Raw genomic sequence first — 26899 nt, forward strand, 5'->3', positions numbered from 1 at the left:
CCTCATCCGCCCTATTCTCCGAATTTAGCACCGAGTGACTATTTCTTGTTGTCAAACCAACGAGGAAATCATCTCAATTACATCAAATTACCTATTTTGGAAGACTTCGAGAAATCTTATTTTTTGGAAGGGATAACAAAATTGTAGAAACGCACAGTGGTATGAGAATAAAAAAAGAGGGAAATAAATCTGTAACTTTTAAGCCCTTACGCCAATTCGAATGAAATTTCACATGCGCAAGGAGGATGTGTAGTCGAGTTTAAATTTTGAATTTGGACCTCATGACCCACCAGAAGCGGGACCAGGGGTTCCCAAAGTAGGACACCTCGGGTATTTTCAATTTTTAAAATGATCCTTTTTCTTCGTTTGTGTTCCGATTTAAAAAAATTACACATACAGAATCTCCTGTATGTGTAATTAATACCACTGTGCGACGTTTCTTCAATATATTATTTTCATGAAAAATTTCAAAACAAATGTACCTGACATAGAATTCTATTCCGTATTTAGCTTATTCAGAAAAACGAAAACAAAAAATTTTCTTTCAGAATGAAACTACTCTAAATTTTCTAAATGCTTGCTAAAACTATAATAGAAGGATATCTGAAATAATCTTGGGATCTGAAAAAAAAAATTGCTCACGTGAAATAATAGAGGGATATCTGAAATAATCACCCCTATCGCGAATCAATATTTCAAATGAAATATGTTCCCTTTTCCCATTTTTCGTTAATCAACTTTGTTCACATGAAAAAATACCCCATGTTGTGAAATTTTTAGATGGAATTTCGTAAACAATAAACAGCTGTTACGATCAAAATCAACTATTGTGAATGAAAAGTTCATAGAAATATCACGATAGCAATTTTCCCATTGGGGGAAATGGATATTTCATGGGAACATAAATTTGTCATATTATTGCCAATAGGGGTGAATATTGGAATTTAAATAAAATAAGTTTCATTTTTGGAACTGGCTTAATGGTTCGCATACTAAAAATGTTCCATTAAGTACCCCTTGGGCCAACATTTCTACATATCTGTCATTTATTCTTACTTAGTTATTGAATATGCGGAACGTTTTGCTTTACTTCTTTAATTTGAATAAAAGATTCATCACCAAAATTTAAGGTGAATGTGTTCCATAAAACGTGCGAAATATGGTTTTTTCTGTTCAGAAGTGGTGATTTTGACACGGAAGACAAAGATCACCCAGGCCAGCCAAATTTGAAGACCATGAGTTGGAGGCATTTATCCATGAAGATTGTTATCAAACTCAACAAGAGCTTGCAAAATCATTGGGAGCTACTCAAGCAGCAATTTCAAAACGAGAAGCAGGATTCATCCAAAAGCTGGGAAATAGGGTACAATACGAATTGAAACCGATTGCCCTTGACAGATGGTTTTACATGTCCGAAATGCAGCTTGATCGCTATAAAATTAAATCATTTTTGCACCGAATAATTACTTGCGATGAAAAATGGATCCATTACGATAATCCGAAGCGTAAGAGATCGTATGTAAAGCCCGGACAAACAGCCGAATTGACACCAAAGCCAAATATCAATGGCGCTATGGTATTGCTCTCTATTTGGTAGAAGCAAAAGGGTTATATCTATTGTGAGCTGCTGAAATCTTAACAGACCTTCACAGAGAACCAGTACCGAACGCAACTGATTCGTTTGAAGCGAACATTGGCCGAAAAACGCCCAGAAAAAGGCCAGACATGAAACCGTAATATTCCATCGTGAAAACTATTTAGAAAGAAGTGGTTGGGAAGTTTTGCCTTTACCCGCTTTATAAGCCCCGTCCGACTACTATATATCCATTTCCCTCGAAGGGAAAATAGCTATCGTTATATTCCCATGAACTTTTCATTCACAATAGTTGATGTTGTTCATAACAGCTGTTTATTGTTTACAAAATTCCATCTACAATTTTCCCATGTTGGGGAATTTTTTCACGAGAACAAAGTGAAAAATGTGAAAAGGGAACATATTTGATTCCCGATAGGGGTGAATTATTATTTTATTAACGAAATATCCATTTCCCTCGAAGGGAAAATTGCTACCATGATATTCCCATGAAGTTTTCATTCACAATAGTTCATTTTGTTCGTAACAGCTGTTTATTGTTTACAAAATTCCTTCCAGTCGTAAAGTAGGTCTGGGTTGATTAACAACTCGCGCGTCATTGCAATTATTTTTTAAGTGCAATCAGGCCTGTTTTAGTTTTTTGCCTTCGACAATTTTGCCTCTCACTCTGGCACGTGTGTAGTGTTTATAAAAAACCGACTTTTTAAAAAACCGGTTTGTCGGTTAACCGAAAATTGGGCTTTTTTAGAAAACCGGTTTTTCGGTTAACCGACATCGAAAAAACCGGTTAAACCGGTTAACCGTCATATATATGTAGAAAACATAAAATGTCCAATAAAGTGTATACAGCTTTAAAATTTTTAGTTTTTATTAGTCAGGAATGGTTAATATTAAATAACTATAAATATACAAAGGTGCTAAGTCCATTTTATTTTGTAAAAATTTCACAATTATTATCTCAGTCAAATGGAATTGAGTATAAATATGTTACTAAATATATAATATACTTGTTTTAATTATTGGTTTATTCATTAAATTTTTCTGATATGGAACAGAAAATGTAGCAAGTCCCAAAAAAGGACCTATAAGATGTAAACGCATTTCTTCTTAGCTGTGATTATTTGTCATTATAAATCACACCAAATAATTAATAAAGCTCCATTATCAGATTTCAAAAATATTTCAAATTATGGATTTTGGAACGTTGTTATTTCTGAAAAGGACTTTGTACACTAAGCTAACGAAATGAATAATAAAATAAAATTTTAAGAACAAAACACACTAATGAAGTCAAATTGATTGAAAGAAGGTATGCACATCAAATTAAACTTGACGTTTGGTAAAATCATCACTAAGTTTATAATGAATCATTATTAAGATTTTGCTTAACTTCTAGAATTCTGCGGAATTTAATTTCATTCAATAGTTTCATTATGTGCAATTTATTCTGAAAAAGTTTTTAAGTAAACTCATCGTCCTCTACTATTTAGAATCATTGTAATTCTTAAAAATATCAATCTAAATAGGTTTATATTGTAAATCAGCAGTTTAGATTTCAAATCAGACCAATAATGTTTGTACAATAAATATAAAAAATGCACAAAACCATGAGATTTCTTAGTTTTAAACCTAAATTTTAAAAACCGGTTAACCGAGTGATAAAAACCGGATAAACCGGTTAACCGAAAATCAACATTTTAAATTAACCGGTTCGCAAAAAACCGAGATTTCGAAGAAAACCCGGTTTTTCGGTTAACCGGTTAACCGGTTTATAAACACTACACGTGTGTGATGTAAGGCTTCGTATAAGGTTCCTGTTTTACGTCGTTTGCACCAACCGCGTGTCTTTTAATTTGATAAACCCTGGTGGAGACCATTAAAACTCTTCGTTACTGGTGGAGTACCAATTAAAACTCATATCGTGAAGTCTTTTAAGCGTTCCAGCTTCCTATATGAAGATATAGGTCGACTAGGGACTTACTTAAATCGTGTGCGTTTTGGTTACGTACCCTTGCCATCAATTTTGAGAATTCAAAAAAAAAACAACATTCCATCTAGAAATTTCCCATGTTAGGGAATTTTTCCACGAGCACAAAGTGAAAAATGTGAAAAGGGAACATATTTGATTCCCGATAGGGGTGAATTTTTATTTTATTAACGAAATATCCATTTCCCTCGAAGGGAAAATTGCTATCGTGATATTCCCATGAACTTTTCATTCACAATAGTGGATGTTTGTTCGTAACAGCTGTTTATTGTTCAAAAAATTCCTTCTAAAAATGGGGAATTTGTTCAGGTTGTTGAACGAAAAATGGGAAAAGTGAACATATTTCATGAGAAATATTGATTCGCAATAGGGGTGATTATTTTATTGTAACAAGTTTAGACTTTATTAGAGGTAACAATTTGGATGCCAAGTTTTTTAAATACACGTCCGATTAGGAAGATTTCAACACAGACAATTCAGTATTTCTGATAGATTTTCTAGTTCTGGGATTTTCAAAAAGTTAAGTTTTGTGCAAACATTTTGATTAAAAAATCGTGGTAGTTAAGGGTTTTTGCTTATTGATATTTGTGGGCTGATTTTCAATACCAAAATTCTTTATAAAAAATTCTCAAACAGAAAACCAAGCCGATTTGCTTTGTTTTTACACCATCTTAACGCAGCTCTATTATAGAAACATTAAAATTATCCGTTGTGAATAGTTCTTGTGAGTAGAATTGATTCAATAGTGGAATGTAGTTAAACTTCAGAAATAACCATATTTTAAACCTTGAATTCCATCTTAGATTTTGTACAAAGTTTGAAGATTTCCAACTTCTTTGCAGTTATCACACATCTGTTTTTGTGGTAATTTGTGATAAATGGTGGAACTTGACTTAGAACTTTTTTCCCATACATTTTAAGGAGTGTCTCGATGAAAAAGGTAACACGTAAGTAGAATAGTAGATGACTGGATATCATCTTAGATATATATCAAAATAATTTATTGTAAATAATTTGAAATTTGACTTAATTATGGCTAGTGCTACAAAATATTAACCCCATAATATCATTAAGTCTATTTACTATAAAACTGTATTAGAAACCAATTAAGTTAAAAAAGCAATTCTCTTAGAATAGCAAATAACTTTTAAAATTTGCCTCGTCAAAATACCCATTAAAATAAAAAGAATATAGCAAAGAAAATATACATATGTATATTTAAATAAAACGTGAAGACCCCAAAATGAAAACTAACACAAAAGAAAAAGCAAAGAGAATAAAATGAAAGCAGGCCAAGAGAGCTAAAACATCAAAGCAAAACAAAATGAAGAAAACCCAGGAAAATAAAAACGGTGAAATATCACTAAGTGGAGAATATAAACAAAATTGTGACATTTTCTTTTGTTGTGCTCTTTCTCTAATTGTCTGCTTTATGCTTTACTATTTTCTTAATTACTTATGTACTACCACTTGTTGCTAAATGTCAGTTGTTTTTTGACACAAGAAAATTAAAACATATACAAAAGAAGAGAGAAATTGCAAGTAAAAGAAAATAAACTGAAATGAAATGAAAACATTTGAAAGAGGGCTCGTCTGGTTTTGTTTTTGTATTTTAGTGTTTTTGTCAGTGTTGTTTCACAGTTTGTTTTTGTGTAGGTGTAAATGAAATGTTTTTGTGTGTTGTACAACAATATTTGTTTTTGGTGTTAATGACACGCATTTCACTGGCATTTTGTTGTCATCTAAATTTAGAATTAGAATTTATTTTAAGTTGGCTTTTTTTTAATATTTGTTTGAAACATGACGCAGTTACGTGTTTGATGATGACAATGATGACGAAAGCACACATCATCACTTGAAGTTGATGATTATGTAGATTAATTGAATTAAAAAAAATTTTGAAAGATTTCAACAACTACAACTAACAATGTTTGGGAGCAGGATTAATTCAAATTAAAAATATATGTTGGCGTTTAAAGTGTCAACTTTAAACTGAATTAAATTAAGTTAATTCAATTAAAAGGAAATTAGTAAGGGAAATAATGTGAAATAAAACTTTTATAAATTATTCACAATAAGATTTAGTGTAAAAATGGAATTGAAACAAAATTCTTATTAAAACTTGTATAGAAAATAAAGTTTGTAACTCACATTTAATACAAATTTGTAATAAACTTCAATAAAATGAAAATTTTTTTAAATGTTCCTATGAAAATGGAAATGAAACAAAATTTTTTTTGGAAAATGTAACAGAATCCAGCAATTAATACAAATTTGTTATAAAATGTCAAATAATTTTAAATTTGTAAAACGTTCCTATGAAATTGGAAATGAAACAAAATATTTTTAAACTTTTTGAAAAAATTAAGACAGAATATTGAAATTAATACAAATTTGAAACATAATAACATAAAAATAAATTAAAAAAAAAATATTCCTATGAAAAATGGAATTGAAACAAAATACTTTTTAAAACTTATATAGAAAATGAAGACAGCAACTCACATTTAGTACAAATTTGTAATAAACTTCAATATAAATGAAAAATTTTTTAAATGTTCCTATGAAAATGGAATTGAAACAAATTTTTTTTTTGGAAATTTTATAGAAAATATAACAGAATCCAGCAATTAATACAAATATGCTATAAAATGTCAAAGAATTTTAAATCTATTAAAACGTTCCTATGAAATTGGAAATGAAACAAAATATTTTTTAAACTTTTTGAAAAAATAAATTCAGAATATTGCAATTAAGACAAATTTGCAACATAATAACATAAAAATAACAATAAAAAACAAATATTTGTTTTTTTTTAAATATTCCTATTAAAAATGGAATTGAAACACATTACTTTAACGTTTAATACAAATTTGTAATAAAATTCAATATAATTAAAAATTTGTTTAAGTGTTCTTATAGAAATGGATTTGAAGCACAATTTTTTTTTTTAATTTTATAAAAAATGAGACAGAATCCAGCAATTATCACAAATTTGTTATGAAATGTCAAAAAATTTTAAATTTCTTCAAATGTTCCTATGAAACCGGAAATGAAACAAAATATTTTTTAAACCTTTTGAAAAAATATAGACAGAATATTGCAATTAATACAAATTTGCAATATAATAACATAAAAATAAAAATTAAAAAAAAAAAAATTTTAAAATTTTATAAAATATGAAAAATGGAATTGAAACAAAATATTTTTAGAAGTTTCATATAAAAATAATGACATTTACTAGTGGTTAACACAAATTTACAACAAAATTCCAAAAAATTAAAAACTTTGTAAAATGTTCCTATGAGACTGGAATTGAAACAAAAAAATTTTGTAAAAATGGAATTGAAACAAATTTTTTTTTGGAAATTTTATAGAAAATGAAACAGAATCCAGCAATTAATACAAATTTGCTACAAAATATCAAAGAATTTTAAATTTGTTAAAATGTTCCTATGAAACTGCAATTGAAACAAAATGTTTTTTTAACTTTTTGAAAAAATAAAGACAGAATATTGCAATTAATACAAATTTGCAACATAATAACATAAAAATAACAAAAAAAAATTTAATTTTTTTTAATATTCCTATGAAAAATGGAATTGAAACAAAATATTTTTAGAAGTTTCATATAAAAATAATGATAGATACAAAAATTAACAAAAATTTACAACAAAATTCCAACAAATTAAAAACTTTGTTAAATGTTCCTATTGAAACTGGAATTGAAACAAAACGTTTTTTTAAACTTTTAATGAAAATGAAACATACATTTAGTATATTTTGATAAATGTTGCTATCAAAATGGAATTGAAACAAAATGTTTTATTGTAGTTTAATAGAAAATTAAGACTTTGTTACATTTTAAAAGATAAAATCAAGCAATTTACACAAATTTATATTAATATTCTAAAAAGTATTAAACAAAATGTTTTACTTGAGTTTAATAGAAAATGAAGACTTTGTTTTACTTTCAAAGATAGAATCAAGCAAATTTAACCAAATTTGTATCAATATTCTGAAAATTATTCACCCTTTCGTGATTGGCGTAAACGTCTTACGCCTACGAATGTTTCGTACTAGATTAAAGATAAAATGCAAACTGTTTCTTTAATCTAGTACGAAACTGTCGTAGGCGTATGACGTTTACGCCAATCACGATAAGGGTGATTAAATGTTCCTAAGAAACTGGAATTGAAACAAAAAGTTTTAATGAAAATGAAGATATAATCATGCCATTTACACAAATTTATATCACAAATCCAAAAATTATAATTTTTTTTAAATGTTCCTATAAAACTGGAATTGAAACAAAAATTTAGTTTTATCCTTTCATAGAAAACGAAGGCAGAAGCTCGTAATTATTACAGATTTAACACAAAATGAATAAAATTTAAAAATTAGTTTAAATGTTCCTATGAAACTGGAATTGAAACATAAATTTGCAAGAAAATTCCAAGACATTTTTTTAATATTCCTAAGAATTCGGAATTGAAACAAAAATTTAGTTTGACTTTTTAACAAGAAATTAATTCAGAACCACCATGTGACAATAAAATATTTTTCTAATGCGATCCACACTGTCCAATCGGCAACCAATTGATGAGCCCTTGCCGAAGAACGTGTGTTGCGTAAAAAACTAGGGGTTTCGGGAACAAGTTCCCTAATTTCAGTAGAGCACATACCATTGTAGTATCGTTAGAACAGTGAAATTGAATTGATGAGCCCTTATCGAAGAACTTTTGTTGCGTAAAAAACTAGGGGTTTCGGGAAAAAGTTCCATTGTTGTATCGTTAGAATAGTGAAACACAAAACACATTCGAGGATTTTCCAGTGAGTCAATAGAGCTGGATACTGTCACCGAAAAGCACCTTCGCCGGTAGAGTAACTCCAAAATAGACTTCGAAGCACCGGCCCACACATAAGAGTTATACTCCATTTGGGTCGGATATAATTGTTGTAAATAGTAAGGAGATCAGATGGAATGAAGTATTTCCTAAACCAAGGCAATTGAATGCTTCTTTCTTCCAGCGGACAGGACATCGCACTGAATACTCATGCCTAGAACATGAAGAGCTTCTGATTCCTTAATATTTACACCACCCATAAAAACAGATGGCGCAACATGAGTCTTGCTTGCAATAAAATCGACTCTATTCGCACATCCCAATTCAGAGATTGTCACAAGATCTTGGTTAAGCGTATCATTCATGTTTTGCCTCATTTCCCCAATCTCCGACAGGCTTGGTCTGTAACTGAATGAATATGAATGGCAAATGTTGCTGTCATCTGCAAAAGTTTAACGTACAAGGTCGTTTAAAAATAAAATAAATAGAGTAGGAGAAAGGAACTTAGAACTAATCTGTGCAAAATTTTATCAGAATTGGCTCATAATTAACACATTTGTGACTGCTCAAACAGTCACCCCTATCGCGAATCAATATTTCACATGAAATATGTTCCCTTTTCCCATTTTTCGTTCATCAACTTTGTTCACGTGAAAAAATTCCCCAATATCGGAAATTTTTAGATGGAATTTTGTAAACAGCTGTTACGAACAAAATCAACTATTGTGAATGAAAAGTTCATGAGAATCACCCCTATCGCGAATCAACATTTCACATGAAATATTTTCCCTTTTCCTTTTTTCGTTCATCAACTTTGTTCACGTGAAAAAAATTCCCCTGGTTGTGAAATTTTTAGATGGAATTTTGTAAACAATAAGCAGCTGTTACGAACAAAATCAACTATTGTGAATGTAAAGTTCATCATGATATTCCCGATAGCAATTTTCCCTTCGAGGGAAATGAATATTTCATGGGAACAAAATTTCACATGTTATAGCCGATAGGGGTGAATATCACGATAGCAATTTTCCCTTCGAGGGAAATGGACATTTCATGGGAACATAAATTTCACATGTTTTGCCGATAGGGGTGAATATTTCACATGAAATATGTTCCATTTCCCTATTTTTCGTTCATAAACTTTGTTCACGTGAAAAAATTCCGCATGTTGTGAAATTTTTAGATGAAATTTTGTAAACAATAAACAGCTGCTAACTATTGTGAATTAAACGTTTAGGGAAATATCACAATAGCAATTTTCCTTTCGAGGGAAATTGATATTGAATGGGAACATACATTTCACATGTTTTTCACGATAGGCGTGAGTATTCCGTGGGCAAATTTGTATGGTGACTAGGTGAAATCATGGATCGATATTGCATATTTTCAATACCAAACAAACCTCCACCATCCACAGATAGTGACGTAAGGACATAGCTAGATCGTCTTAGAATCTTATGAGGACCCAGGATTTTTGATTCTACAACCAATATTTCGATGTTACAAACGGAATGACAAAATTAATCTTTTTCATCTTTTTCGATGGTGGATAAAATAAATTTGTTACTCTGAAAACTCTGAAAAATGCGATGGAATTGAAAGAACTGCTCATCCTTTGAGGCCAAGCCAATTTCGGATACTCTGTTCCAAAGTGAAGTGTATTCCAGAGAGAGCGTTTTTCATCGATCGAAACAAATAGTAGTAGGACGGGGCAAGGTCTGGACTATAAGGCGGGTGGGGCAAAACTTTCCAACCACTTCTTCCTAAATAGTTTTTAACAGCTATTGCATAATGTGGCCGAGCATTGCCATAATGGAATATTACGGTTTCATGTCAGGCCGCATTTTGGGCGTTTTTCAGCCCCAGAATGTTGCCTTCGATACAGATTCCCTGTGATGGTCTGGGTAGATTTCAGCAGCTCATAATAGATAGGACCCTTTTGGTCCCATCAAATACAGACACATTATCTTCGAGCCTTGGATATTTGACTTTGGTGTCGATTCGCCTGGTTAATCGCGCTTCACATACGATCTCTTACGCTTCAGGTTATGGTAATGGTTTCATTTTCAATCGTCTGTAATGATTCGGTGTAAAAATTATTTTCTTTTATGCGCGTTCACACATCATTTCGGATATTCAAAATGGTCTTTCAAGATCTCTCGGTTTGAATTCGTACACAGAGAAAACAGATTCGTGATAGCAACCGAATTTGTTGCCAATCGAATGATTCTACCTTAGTGAACGAATTTTACAGTTGTTGCTACAGAATTTTGGAAAGGTTAACAAAAGTTTGGTTGCTTCAACCGAAATTCTTCTTTATAAACTGACTTTCTGTTGATAAAACTGAAAAATTCGATGTGTGCAACCGAATCATTCGGTTGGCAACGAATTCGGTTGCTATCACAAATCTGTATTTTCTGTGTATGGTACCAAATTTCCCTTCTTTTGGATGAATCCTGCTGCTCGCAAACGTTTTGAAATTGCTGCTTCGGTAGCTCCCAATCATTTTGCAAGCTCTTGTTGAGTTTGACAACAATTTTCATGGAGTAATGCCTTCATTTCTTGGTCTTCAAACTGTTTTGGCTGACCTCGACGATCTTTGTCTTCCTTGTCAAAATCACCACTTCTGAACCGCACAAACCATCTCTCCCAAATTGAAACCGATGAAACACATTCACCATAAACCTCAATTTCTATGAAAATTAACTGCAACTATGATTCTCTAATAATTATCTCTTGCTTTTTTTAGTGTTGGCAAGTGGGCCGCCCAATTTGGTGATGAGCTGTGGGAACTCGCTCAACGTATGACCAAATCACAAGAAATTAAAGCGGTAAGCTTTTCACTGACCTCTAGAAATTTCTTCCCAAATAAATTTACTTATATTTATTTAATTTTACAGAAATATAAAGAATACAATGCCCGAGTAGAGTTGAAAAATGGCACCGAACTTATTAAATCGATTACAGCCAATGTGGGCAAAATGTTGGCCCGCAAAATGGATGCCGTCAAATGTATACAATCGAAAGCCGAAGATGTTTTCGAAAATTTCGAATATAATACAACCTATGCCGAAACAGAATTTCAATATTATTCCAGTAAATTCTCAACGTTTGAGGGTAAATCGGCTGAAGAGTTAATGGAACATTTACAGAATAATAGTTATATGTATTTGAATATGACACTAAATCCCGATACACATTTTTATAATATCTCTGTGAATACAGAGTACAGCTCCGTCCATGTACCCTCCAATGTGTATGATAAACGTAAGTAAAAGCTATTCACAATAATATCAAACTATTCACAATAATAATTGTATGCAATTTCCTTTGTTGAAAACAAGACCCTAGAGTCCTAAAGGCCATTATGTGGACCGAAGAATTGGATGAGGTATTCAAACAAAACTATCAATCCGATCCCGCCTTGTCATGGCAGTACTTTGGCTCTGATACGGGCATTTTACGCCATTTCCCCGCCTCCCAATGGGAGGAACACGAACCGGATGGCAATGCCGATACCTATGATTGCCGCAAACGTTCGTGGTATATTGAAACCGCCACCTGCTCCAAGGATATTGTAATTCTATTAGATAATTCCGGTTCAATGACTGGCTTCCGTTTTCATGTTGCCAAATTTACTATACGCAGTATCTTGGATACATTTTCCAATAATGATTTCTTCACCATTTTCAATTATTCATCCGAAACCCATGATATTATAAAGTGCTTTAAGGATGCCCTGGTGCAGGCCACACCCGAAAATATTAATGTTTTCAATGATGCCATTAGTAAGATGAAGCCACATGGTTATGCTAATTTGTCAATTGCTTATACGAAGGCGTTTGAATTGCTAAAGAAGGTGAGTAAAGTTGAAGGGAATGCTCGGAAAAAAAATTATCTTTTCTTCTTTTCAGTACTACATAGAGAGACGCTGCAATGAAACCTCGACTTGTAATCAGGCCATCATGGTGATTACCGATGGTGTGGCCGGTAATAATACAGAGATTTTCGAAAAATACAATTGGGGAGATGGTGAGAACGGCACCATGAGCATGAAAGTACGAATATTTACGTATCTGCTGGGTAAAGAGGTGACCAAAGTTAGAGAGATACAATGGATGGCCTGTCTAAATCGGGGCTACTATTCGCATGTACAAACACTGGACGAGGTGCAGGAAGAGGCATTAAAATATGTAGATGTAATAGCAACGCCGCTGGTTTTACAGGATGTGGAGCATCCGCCCACCTGGACTCACTCCTTTACGGATAAAACGGTTTGTAGTGAATAATAATCAAAATAACAAAGAAGTTAGTCTCTATATGAATTATTTTATAGTATAAACCCGAGGGTAATGCCACAGATGCTCGACTTATGATAGCGGTGGGTGTGCCGGCCTTTGATCGTTCATATCGAAAAGCCAACACTACCGCCCACGCCCGGTTATTAGGCGTGGCGGGCACTGATGTGCCTGTAGAAGAGATAGACAAACTTACATTGCCTTATAAGGTATTTCAACGTTTAATGGCGTTTAATTTCTCAAACATTTCTTAACAAAATATTTCCTTTACAACAGCTCGGTGTTAATGGCTATTCCTTTGTGGTTTCCAATAATGGCTACGTACTATTGCATCCCGATCTAAGACCTATAGGGGTAAGTTTTCGAATCTCAAATACACAAAAATCATTAAAATTAATTGCTTAAACCCCTAAACAGCCCAATGGTGTCATGAATCCCAACTACAACAGCATTGATTTCACCGAAGTCGAGCAGCTATTCGAAGACAACTCACCACGTAACCCGGGAGATTCAATTTTACAATTAAGAGGCAGCATGGTTAATCATGAATCCGGTGAATTTAAAGATATTAGTGTGAAATTACACTATGATAAAATGCGTCGAGTTTCGGAGGAAAAACAGGATTATTTCTTTGCTCCTTTGCCCAATACACCGTTTTCATTGGGCATTGTCTTGCCCAGTGAGTATGGCAAGACCTGGATTAAGGTGGGCGAGGAGGTCTTAAAGAATATCCATATGAAAGTTAATATTTCGGACTTTTTTGTGGGTGAAAATTGGAAAGTACATCCCGATTGGGTGTATTGTAAATATCATTATTTGGAGGGTCATGAATTCAAGACGCCAGAGGCTGAGCTAAAACATTTCTTAAGCAAAATGGTGCTTAAGGATTGGAAATGGTCGGAACAGTATGAGGAAGATGAACTGGATAGAGATGATGATGATTGTAAGTAGGAAAACACGAATTTATAAAATATTTCAACAAAATGTAATTGAAACATTACAAATCCTTTGATCTCTATTTAAATTAAGTTGCAAATTAAATTTTTTAAAGAAAATATTGAAAATTTCTAACAAACTTCTCAAAAATTCGAAATATTTGCTAACATTCACAAGAAAATTTCATTGGAACATATGAATTAAATCAGATAAATGAAAATAATTTGAATTTGTAAAAAAATTTCAAAAAATTAAAAATTTTTTCAAACATTCTATGTAAATGGAATTGAAACAAAATATTTTCTTCACTTTAAAAGAAAACGTAATTGAAAATTTAATCAAGAACCAGGTGTTATTATGAATTTGCAACAAATTCCCAAAAATTTAAATTTTATTCCAACATTCCTATGAAAATGGAATTGAAACAAAATATTTTGTTCACTTTAAAGGAAAATGAAATTGAAAATTTAATCAAGAACCAGTTGTTAATATGAATTTGCAACAAATTTCTTAAAATTTTTAAATTTTGTCAGACGTTCCTATGAAAATGGAATTGACACAAAATTTTATTTCACTTAAATTGTAAATTAAAAAGGAAATTTGCTATTAACACAAATTTGTTACGAAATTTTACAAAAAAAAACAGATTTTCTTAAACGTTCCTATAGAAAATGGAAATGGAACATAACAAAATTATAAAATTTCATTGGAAATGAAATCAGAAACTTGTAAATAATTTTAATTTGTAAAAAAAATCTCAAAAATTTAAATTATTTTCAAACATTCCTATGAAAATGGAATTGAAACAAATTATTTTCTTCACTTTAAAGAAAAATGAAATTGAAAATTTAATCAAGAACCAGTTGTTAATATGAATTTGGAAGAATTTTCCTAAAATGTTTAATATTTTGTCAGACGTTCCTTTGAAAATGGAATTGAAACAAAATTTTATTTCACTTAAATTGTAAATTAACAAGGAAATTTGCTATTAACAAAAATTTGTAACAAAATTTTACAAAAAAAATTGATTTTCTTAAACGTTCCTATAGAAAATGGAAATGGAACATAACAAAATTATAAAATTTCATTGGAAATGAAATCAGAAACTTGTAAATAATTTTAATTTATAAAAAAAAAATTAAAAAATAAAAAATTAAAATTTTTTCCAACATTCCTATGAAAATGGAATTGAAACAATATTTTCATCACTTTAAAAGAATGCGAAATTGAAAATTTAATCAAGAACCAGTTGTTAATATGAATTTGCAACAAATTTCTTAAAATTTTTGAATTTTGTCAGACGTTCCTATGAAAATGGAATTGAAACAAAATATTTTCTTCACTTTTAAAGGAAATGAAATTGAAAATTTAATGAAGAACCAGTTGTTACTATGAATTTGCAATAAATTTCTTAAAATTTTTAAATTTTGTCAGACGTTCCTATGAAAATGGAATTGAAACCAAATATTTTCCTCACTTTAAAGGAAAACGAAATTGAAAATTTAATCAAAAACCAGATGTTAATATGAATTTGCAAAAAAAATTTTAAAATTTTTAAATTTTGTCTGACGTTCCTATGAAAATGGAATTGAAACAAAATTTTATTTCACTTAATTTGTGAATTAACAAGGAAATTTGCTATTAACACAAATTTGTAACAAAATTTTACAAAAAAAAATAGATTTTCTTAAACGTTCCTATAGAAAATGGAAATGAAACATAACAAAATTATAAAATTTCATTGGAAATGAAATCAGAGACTTGTAAATAATTTGAATTTGTAAAAAAATTCCCAAAAATTAAAATTTTATTCCAACATTCCTATGAAAATGGAATTGAAACAAAACATTTTCATCACTTTAAAAGAAAACGAAATTGAAAATTTAATCAAGAACCAGTTGTTAATATGAATTTGCGACAAAATTTCTAAAATTTTTAAAATTTTGTCAGACGTTCCTATGAAAATGGAATTGAAACAAAATATTTTCTTCACTTTAAAGGAAAATGAAATTGAAAATATAATCAAAAACTAGTTGTTAATATGAATTTCCAACAAATTTCCAAAAAATTTAAAATTTTGCTAAACGTTCCTATGAATATGGAATTGAAACAAAAATTTTTATTCACTAAAATTGTAAATTAACACGGAAATTTGCTATTAACACAAATTTGTAACAAAATTTTACAAAAAAATAGATTTTCTTAAACGTTCCTACAGGAAATGGAAATGAAACATAACGAATTTTTAAAATTTCACTGGAAATTAAATCAGAAACTTGTAAATAATTTGAATTTGTAAAAAAAATCCTAAAAATTTTAATTTTTTTCAAACATTCCTATGAAAATGGAATTGAAACAAAATATTTTCTTCACTTTAAAAGAAAACGAAATTGAAAATTTAATCAAGAACCAGTTGTTATTATGAATTTGCAATAAATTTTAAATTTTGTCAGACATTCCTATGAAAATGGAATTGAAACCAAATATTTTCCTCACTTTAAAGGAAAATTAAATTGAAAATTTAATCAAGAACCAGTTGTTAATATGAATTTGCAACAAATTTCTTAAAATTTTTAAATTTTGTCAGAGGTTCCTATGAAAATGGAATTGAAACAAAATGTTTTTTCACTTAAATTTTAAATTAGCACAGAAATTTATTATTAACACAAATTTGTAACAAAATTTTACAAAAAAAACAGATTTTCTTAAACGTTCCTATAGAATATGGAAATGAAACATAACAAATTTATAAAATTTCATTGGAAATGAAATCAGAAACTTGTAAATAATTTGAATTTGTAAAAAAATTCCAAAAAATTTTAGTTTTTTTAAAACATTCCTATGAAAATGGAATTGAAACAAAAAATGTTCTTCACTTTAAAGGAAAATGAAATTTGAAAATTTAATCAAGAACCAGTGGTTAATATGAATTTGCTATAAATTTCCTAAAATTTTTAAAATTTTGTCAGACGTTTCTATGAAAATGGAATTGAAACTAAATATTTTTTTCACTAAAATTGTAAATTAACAAGGAAATTTGTTATTAATAAAAATTTGTAAAGAAATTTTACAAAAAAAAAATATTTTCTTAAACGTTCCTATAGAAAATGGAAATGAAACATAACGAATTTTTAAAATTTCACTGGAAATTAAATCAGATACATGTAAATAATTTGAATTTGTAAAAAAAATCTCAAAAATTTAAATTATTTTCAAACATTCCTATGAAAATGGAATTGAAACAAATTATTTTCTTCACTTTAAAGAAAAATGAAACAATTTTCCTAAAATTTTTAAAATTTTGTCAGACGTTCCTATGAAAATGGAATTGAAACTAATTTTTTTTCTTACTTAAATTGTAAATTGACACTGATATTTGTTATTAACACAAATTTTTTAACAAAATTTTAAGAAAAAAAAAATTTTCTTAAACGTTCCTATTGAAAATGGAAATGAAACATAACGAATTTTTAAAATTTCTGTGGAAATTAAATCAGAAACTTGTAACTACCATGAAACTAATAATAAATTTCTTATAATTTTAAAATTTTTCTACACGTTCCTATGAAAATGGAATTGAAACAAAATTTTGTTTTCATTTTTTAAAAAATTGAACATAAAAATTGATAGCTTAAACAAATATGAATTCAAATATTTAGAAAATAAAAGTTTTTTGTAAATATTCCTATGGAAATGGAATTGAAACATCATAAATTTTCAAATTTTTTATGGAAAACAAAAAAAAATAATAAATTTTGTGAAAATGTAGTTAGAAAACCCGTAATTATGTAATATATTTCGTAATAAAATCTGAACAAATTTGAAATTTTGTTAAACGTTCCTATGAAAATGGAAACGAAACAAAAGTTTTTTTGAACTTTTATTTTAAATAAATTCAACTAACATTTTACCTATTTTTTAGTGAACTGTGGCCGCAAGTCTTTATCAGATAATGCCTACTATTGCAACAAAGAACTGGTGCATTTGCTGATCTTCGATGCCAAGGTCACCAATTCCAGTTATGGTGTGTGGAAATTTGAGAACGAGGAAGAGAAGGCTCTAATTGAAAGTTTTGGTGCCACTTTACGTTTTGTGGCCACCATGAGTGGCCTGACACGTTGGCAATTCATTTATGGCGAGGTGGAAGTTGAGAATGATCGTGAATTTGGTGATTATCATACCAAGGCGATTGATGAAACCTGGTACAGAAGTGCCATATTGGCACATCATGAAGAGCGTACCGATAGTTTTGTTTATTCCGTCAAACATCACAATGATCCCGCCGAGGATAGTGAATTGAAAGTTACCGCTTCACATGCCATATTCCCCAGAGATGGTGGTAAAGAGGCGCCAGCTTGTGTGGTGGGTTTTCAGTTTTCTCATGCCCAAATGTTGGATAGATTTTTCAATATAACCTCAACGGATAATGTAAGTTTTTATTGCAATTATTTTCAAATTTGATACAAATTAAATTGGATGTATTTTATTAGTGCAATGGCTGCATTAAAACCTGCAATAGTGATGAATTCGAATGTTATGTTATAGACAATAATGCCTATATAATATTGGCTAGAAATGTCAATCATACGGGTAAATTTTTTGGTGAATATCAAGGAGATGTTATGGAGGCCATGGTACAATTGGAATACTATCAAAGTATTGAAGTCTATGATTATCAGTCCTTATGTGTGGATGAAGATGCCAAGCAAAGTGATGGCAGTATGTTAATGCATGTAAGTGTTTTATGAAAACATAATAAATAGATTTATAATTCTCTGTGTTTTTTCTAATATTACAGCCCTGGAAAGTTTTGACTTTTGCTTGGAAATGGCTGGTGTCTTCCTTATTTTGGCAATACTCACGCATTAAATGGTGGGTGGATGGCGCCCCCTGTAAGTATATGGTTTTACCTATATTTTAACATTTAACATTATGGAATATTTCCATTTACAGTCCTTGAATATAACGATGATATTGAGGATGATTATGATGCTGGTGGTTTTGGTGGCGTACAGCCCATACAACCCAAAACCCAAGAGGAAGATGAGGACGAAATGGTTTTCAATGAACCCGAACCACCTCCAGTTTATGAACCCTGCGATAAGGTCACTACTCTGTACAATCTCCAGCCAAATTCTGTGGAGGGCATTACCGAAGCCATCAAAATGCCCAATGTACGTCCGTTCTATATAAAGAAAATACCGCGTACAAATTTGCTGTTGGTGGTCATTAATGTGTTGATGCCGTCGAAGGGTACGAAAAAAACCACCGAACCACAAAGACTAACCTATCCGAAAGAATTTCCGTGCTATAAACTCAATATGAGTTTCTATGAACGGAGACGTATTGAGGAGTGTTTTACGGAACATCCGGAGGTAAGTTGGAGGAAACTCAATTACAAAAAATAAAATTGTTTGGAAACATTACTCTAGAAATGATAACAGTGTTATTGAAATCGAGATAAGAAGTCTTCTGTTAATACAAATATGCTAAAAGCTCGTACAATTTAACATGTTTAATTAAACGTTCCTATGGAAATGGAAATGAAACAGAAAATTTTTTGGTTTTGTTAAGAAATTTAAAACGAAGCTCTAATTGAATGCCAAATTATAGTTAAAAATATAACTAAATTCAAAAATTTGTTTAACGTTCCTATAAAAATGGAATTGAAACAAAATAAATTTTTACATTTTGAAGCAAAAAATCACCGAAACCCGTAATTAATAGGTATCATTTCCTAATAAAATTCATGTAAATTGTAAATGTTTTTAAAAACGTTCCTATAAAAATGGAATTGAAACAAAATAAATTTTTACATTGTGAAGTAAAATAACCCAAAAATTCATAATTAACATTAATACATCTCAATTTCTAATGAAATCCATGTAAATTTTAAATATTTTTTCAAGCGTTTCTATGGAAATGGAATTGAAACAAAATAAATTTTTATATTTTGAAGCAAAATATCAACGAAAATCGTAATTTACATTAATATGTATCATTTCCTAATAAAATTCAAGTAAATTTTAAATGTTTTTAAAAACGTTCCTATAAAAATGGAATTGAAACAAAATAAATTTTTACATTATGAAGCAAAATAACCCAATATTTCATAATTAACATTAATACCTCTCAATTTCTAATGGAATCCATGTAAATTTTAAATATTTTTTCAAGCGTTCCTATGGAAATGGAATTGAAACAAAATAAAATTTTACACTTTGATGTAAAATATCACCGAAACTCGTAAATTACTTTAATAAGTATCAATTCCTAATAAAATTCATGTAAATTTTAAAGGTTTTTAAAAATGTTCCTATGGAAATGGAATTGAAACAAAATAAATGTTTACATTATGAATCAAAATAACCCAAAAATTCATAATTAACAATAATACCTCTCAATTTCTAATGAAATCCAAATAAATTTTAAATATTTTTTCAATCGTTCCTATGGAAACGGAATTGAAACAAAATAAATTTTTACATTTTGAAGCAAACTATCAACGAAAATCGTAATTTACATTAATAAGTATCAATTCCTAATAAAATTCATGTAAATTTCAAATGTTTTTAAAAACGTTCCTATGGAAATGGTAATGAAACAAAATAATTTTTTTACATTGTTAAGCAAAATAACCCAAAAATTCATAATTAACATTAGTAGCTCTCAATTTATATTAAAATCCATGTGAATTTTAAATATTTTTTCAAGCGTTCCTATGGAAACGGAATTGAAACAAAATAATTTTTTACGTTATGAAACAAAATAACCCAAAAATTCATAATAAACATTAATAACTCTCAATTTCTTAGTGTTTATAAACCGGTTAACCGGTTAACCGAAAAACCGGTTTTTCTTCGAAATCTCGGTTTTTTGCGAACCGGTTAATTTGAAATGTTGATTTTCGGTTAACCGGTTTATCCGGTTTTTATCACTCGGTTAACCGGTTTTTAAAATTTAGGTCTAAACTTAAGAAATCTCATGGTTTTGTGCATTTTTTATATTCATTGTACACACATTATTGGTCTGATTTGAAACCTAAACTAATGACTTACAATACAAACCTATTTAGAGCCATTATTACAACTTGCCGTTATAGTTAAAGGTAACTTTAAGCAATACAAAAAGGTACGCTTAACGGCAAGTTGTAATAATGACCCTTAGATTGATATTTTTAAGAATTTCAATGATTCTAAATAGTAGAGTACGATGGGTTTACTTAAAAACTTTTTCAGAATAAATTGCACATAATGAAATTATTAAAAATTAAATTCCGCATAATTCTAGTAGTTAATCTAAATCTTCGTTAGCTTAGTGTACAAAGTTCTTTTCAGAAATATTACTGGAGAGACAAAAAACGTTCTAAAATCCATGATTTGGAATATTTATGAGATCTGATAATGGAGTTTTATTACTTACATATTTGGTATGATTTATAATGACAAATAAACAGTAAGAAGAAGTGCGTTTGCATATTATAGGTCCTTTTTTGGGACTTGTAACATTTTCTGTTTCATATCAGAAAGTCGAGGTGATAATAAATTTCAAAATTTTCAAATATTTAATTAAAAAATTGATTTATATTTTTTGGTTGAAATTTAATGAAAAAAATAAATAATTATATTAGTATTATATAGTTAGTAACAAATTTATATTCAATTCCATTTCACTGAGATAATAATTTTGAAATTTTTACAAAACAAAATGGACTTAGCACTTTTGTATATTCATAGTTATTTATATTAACCATTCCTGACAACTAAAACTACAAATTTTAAAGCTGTGTATACTTTATAGGACATTTTATGTTTTTATACATATATGACGGTTAACCGGTTAAACCGGTTTTTTCAATGTCGGTTAACCGAAAAACCGGTTTTTTAAAAAAGGCCAATTTTCGGTTAACCGACAAACCGGTTTTTTAAAAAGTCGGTTTTTTATAAACACTACAATTTCTAATTAAAGCCATGTAAATTTAATACAAAATTTTAAGCGTTCCTATGAAAATGGAATTGAAACAAAATAAATTATTACATTTTGAAGCAAACTATTAACGAAACTCGTAATTTACATTACTAAGTATCAATTCATAATAAAATTCATGGAAATTTAATTTTTTTTAAAAACGTTCCTATGGAAATGGAATTGAAACAAAATAAATGTTTACATTATGAAGCAAAATAACCCAAAAATTCATAATTAACAAAAATACCTCTCAATTTCTAATGAAATCCAAATAAATTTTAAATATTTTTTCAATCGTTCCTATGGAAACGGAATTGAAACAAAATAAATTTTTACATTTTGAAGCAAACTATCAACGAAAATCGTAATTTACATTACTAAGTATCAATTCCTAATAAAATTCATGTAAATTTCAAATGTTTTTAAAAACGTTCCTATGGAAATGGTAATGAAACAAAATAATTTTTTTACATTGTTAAGCAAAATAACCCAAAAATTCATAATTAACCTAAATACCTCTCAATTTATATTAAAATCCATGTGAATTTTAAATATTTTTTCAAGCGTTCCTATGGACATGGAATTGAAACAAAATAAATTTTTACATATTGATGGAAATATCACCGCAACTCGTAATTTATATTAATAGTTATCAATTCCTAATAAAATTCAAGTAAATTTTAAATGTTTTTAAAAACGTTCCTATAAAAATGGAATTGAAACAAAATAAATTTTTACATTATGAAGCAAACTAACCCAAAAATTCATAATTTACAATAATACCTCTCAATTTCTAATGAAATCCATGCAAATTTTAAATATTTTTTCAAGAGTTCCTATGGAAATGGAATTGAAACAAAATCAATTTTTACATTATGAAACAAAATATCACCGAAACTCGTAATTTACTTTAATAAGTATCAATTCCTAATAAAATTCATGTAAATTTTAAATGTTTTTAAAAACGTTCCTATAAAAATGGAATTGAAACAAAATAAAATTTTACATTTTGATGTAAAATATCAACGAAACTCGTAATTTACATTAATAGGTATCAATTCATAATAAAATTCATATAATTTCAATGTTTTTAAAAACGTTCCTATGGAAATGGTAATGAAACAAAATAATTTTTTACATTGTTAAGCAAAATAACCCAAAAATTCATAATTAACATTAGTAGCTCTCAATTAATATTAAAATCCATGTGAATTTTTAATATTTTTTTAAACGTTACTATGGAAACGGAATTGAAACATAAAATTTTTCTATATTTTTCATAAAAAAAACCTCAACAGATCACTTCCAGCTAAAATTTATAATAAATTTCATTTATAATTTAAATTTTTTCAAATACATTCCTATAGAAATGGAACAGTAAAATTTTTATTTTTTTTGTAGAAAATAAAAACAGCCCCTTTTTAAAATTTTATTTTAGTGCTCCTATAAAAATTAAATTGATTTTTTTGACCAAAATGTTTTATTTTTCATTTGTTTTTCTTTATTTTCAGGAGGAATTATTTTCTTACTGTGGTGATGCTTCATCTTTAACATCTAATATGATTATTTTAAGCCTAACACTGTCGCTCGTTTTAATAACACGTTATTTAAGACGTAACTATGTTTAAATTTACTCTTATGTTTAACTACATTTTTGTCTCTACTGAACGAAAAAAGAAACACAACATTTAAGCACAATTAACCGAAACTTTTAGCCAAAAAAAGAGAAAAACTAAATATGTACTAAATTATATTATAAAAACTATTTAGATGAAAACTAAAACAATCAGGGAGTATAAAATGAAGATTAATTTGCCAAAAAAATATAAAAAAAAAATAAATCAATTAGCAACAAACACTGTTTTTTTAAGTTTTTGAGTGCCACACAAAGTCCAAAACTCAAAAAATATTTATAATATATATATTTATATACAATATATACTGTAGTTTCAGTTTTATTTAGAAATATTATAATAGGTTTTTAAAGTTTCATTTAACATAATTAGTAAAAGAAAAAATTATATAGAAAACTCTTTAGGATTTCCCAGTTTTTTTAGAAGGAAATTGTTAACTAATAACATTAAATTTGTAGCTTTTTTAAGGAGTTCTCTATAATTTAGTGGTTTTTTTTGAGCTCCTACTAAATGAAACTTTAAAAACCTTAATTGTTTTTGTTTTGTTAATTCGTATAGAATTTTAGTTAAACATGTTTTTATAAAGTTTTTTTTTAAAAAAAAAGAAACAGCCAAAAATTAAGTTTTTTTTATATATTTACCAAAGAATTAATAGATTTTTTATAACAAAAATAAAAGTATATAAAGTTTTGTTACAATTTTTATATAAATTTTATGAACAAAGTGAAAGTTACACACAAAAATACTAAAATAGTTACAAACCACCTTAAGTGTCAAACCAACTCTACCAACAACTAACAACAACAAAAAAAACTCTTGTAGTAGACAATTTTTAAAAAAAAGGTCTTCAAATTCTTAGCAAAAAGTTTTAAGTTAACATTTTCTAAATACTTTTTTTCCCCACATAATTTTACTTTACAAAAAACTATTTTATTTAAATGAAATAATAAAAAAAAAATAGATGAAAACCTATTAGGAAAAACAAAACAAAATAATGCCTTTATATTTTTAAAAAATATGTATTAAAAACAGTTAAGAATGTGAATCAAAGAAGTATAAAGTCATGATATATGTATGTAAATCAAAATAATTAAGGGGGGTTAACTAGGGTTTGTCTCCTTGCTAAAAAAAGGCAAAATAATAATGAAGTTAACTATAAAAAATTAATAAAATAAAAACACTTACACAAGATTCATTTAAATTGTAGAAAAAAAATCATAGAAATGAAATTATAACAAACAAAAACACATGATAGTTATTTATTTTTGAAATATTTAAATTAAAAACAAAAACAATATAAAATGTAAGAATTTAATAAAGAAATTTCTTTGAAAAAGAATTGTTTTAATGTTAAGTAAAAAAATATATAAAATTAATAATAAAAAAGACCAATTGTTTAAATGAATTACAAAAAATAGAACTAAAATCAATCTAAAACAAAAGATAAACTCAAGGTAAGTATAATTTAAGCAAAAAGTACATTTTTTTTCAAACGTTCCTATGAAAAATGAAAATGGAACATACCATTTTTACAAAATATTGATTATAATGAAACACAATTTAAAGCAAGTTAGTAAAACATTTAAAAGAAATTTAAAATTAATAAAAATTTTCGCTAAATTTTAAAAAATTTCAAAACGTTCCTATGAAAAATGGAATTGGAACATATCAAATTTGAAATTACAACCTATATAATGATAAATATAAGAGATATAGCCTCAAAATCGAAACAATTAGTGAGAAATATTTACATTTCTAAAGCGTTCCTATAGAAAATGGAAATGAAACAGGACAGATTTTAAAAATTTAGCAATCAATGACAACACAAATAAAAATCTATTATTATTGCAAAACAAAATTCTAAAAATTTTATATTTTATTTAATGATTCCTATGAAAAGTGGAATGAAACAAAATAAATTTTGCCACAAATTAATACAAATTTATGAAAAATGCTATAATTACACTCAAGCAACACAAATTTCGAACAAAATTCCAAAATTCTAAAACTTCATGTCAACGTTCCTATGAAAAATGGAAATGAAATATAAAATTTATTAAAAACACACATTTGGATCACAAACAATTTAAATATTTTCAATAAAACCCTTAAAGAAAATTAAAGTCACTTACAATTTGTACCAAAATACCAACAAAACCAATAATTTTCAAAACGTTCCTATGAAAAATGGAATTGGAACATATAAAATTTCAATTTACAACCTATATAATGAAAGATAGAAGAGAGACAGCAACAAAATAAAAACAAATTTTGAGAAATATTTAAATTTCTAAAAACGTTCCTATAGAAAATGGAAATGAAACATGACAGATTTTAAAAATTTAGCAAACAATGACAACACAAATAAAAAGCTAATATTATTGCAAAACAAAATTCTAATAATTTTATATTTTATTAAATGATTCCTATGAAAAGTGGAATTGAAACACAATAAATTTTTCCAAAAATTAATCATATTTATGAAAAAAGCTGCAATTACCGTAAAGAAACATGAACTTCTAAACAAATTCCAAAATTCTAAAAATTTATACAAATGTTCCTATGAAAAATGGAAATGAAACATTCAGAAACTGCATCATTTTAAATAAATCTTATTATTATCTTAAAATCATGTATCCGTAATAAAATTGAAAAAATTTCGAATTTTTTGTTCATGTTCCTATGAAAAATGGAAATGAAACATAAAATTTATACAAAATACAAATTTGGATCAGCTAATATTTAAATATTTTCAATAAAATCCTTAAAGAAAAGTAAAATCAAAAACAATTTGTCCCAAAATACCAACAAAACCAATAATTTTCAAAACGTTCCTATGAAAAATGGAATTGAAACATATAAAATTTCAATTTACAACCTATATAATGAAAGATAGAAGAGAGACAGCAACAAAATAAAAACAAATTTTGAGAAATATTTAAATTTCTAAAAACGTTCCTATAGAAAATGGAAATGAAACATGACAGATTTTAAAAATCTAGCAAGCAATGACAACACAAATAAAAATCTATTATTATTGCAAAACAAAATTCTAAAAATTTTATATTTTATTTAATGATTCCTATGAAAAGTGGAATTGAAACAAAATAAATTTTGCCACAAATTAATAAAAATTTATGAAAAATGCTATAATTACCTTAAAGAAACATGAACTTCTAAACAAATTCCAAAATTCTAAAAATATTTGTCATCGTTCCTATGAAAAATGGAAATGAAACATTCAGAAACTGCATCATTTTAAATAAATCTTATTATTATTATCTTAAAATCATGAGTCCGTAATAAAATTGAAAAAATTTTTTGTTCATGTTCCTATGAAAAATGGAAATGAAACATAAAATTTATTAAAAATATATATTTGGATCAGTTACAACTTAAATATTTTCAAAAAACCCTTAAAGAAAATTAAAATCACTTACAATTTGTACCAAAATACCAACAAAACCAATAATTTTCAAAACGTTCCTATGAAAAAAGGAATTGGAACATATAAAATTCCAATTTACAACCAATATAATTCATAATATAAGAAAGCCAGCCACAAAATCAAAACAATTTGTGAGAAATATTTAAATTTCTAAAACGTCCCTATAGAAAATGGAAATGAAACATGA

General features: G+C 28.0%; 1 protein-coding gene across 1 annotated transcript in view; it reads left to right on the top strand.

Moving 5' to 3' along the window:
• Ca-Ma2d (Ca[2+] channel Muscle-specific alpha2/delta subunit) overlaps positions 1-24665 on the top strand; it is a 34805-nt gene extending 10140 nt beyond the window's left edge. Inside the window, exons 2-13 of the mRNA XM_065501902.1 lie at positions 11178-11259; positions 11329-11695; positions 11773-12287; positions 12343-12702; positions 12765-12935; positions 13003-13080; positions 13144-13669; positions 17585-18090; positions 18153-18395; positions 18461-18554; positions 18616-19037; positions 23142-24665. Of these exons, the coding sequence (XP_065357974.1) occupies positions 11178-11259; positions 11329-11695; positions 11773-12287; positions 12343-12702; positions 12765-12935; positions 13003-13080; positions 13144-13669; positions 17585-18090; positions 18153-18395; positions 18461-18554; positions 18616-19037; positions 23142-23258 (3481 nt within the window). The 3' untranslated portion in view covers positions 23259-24665. The remainder of the gene's footprint in view (positions 1-11177; positions 11260-11328; positions 11696-11772; positions 12288-12342; positions 12703-12764; positions 12936-13002; positions 13081-13143; positions 13670-17584; positions 18091-18152; positions 18396-18460; positions 18555-18615; positions 19038-23141) is intronic.
• Positions 24666-26899: the final 2234 nt, after the last annotated feature.

Source organism: Calliphora vicina, chromosome 2 (genome assembly GCF_958450345.1).
Source record: "Calliphora vicina chromosome 2, idCalVici1.1, whole genome shotgun sequence".
NCBI lineage: Eukaryota > Metazoa > Arthropoda > Insecta > Diptera > Calliphoridae > Calliphora > Calliphora vicina.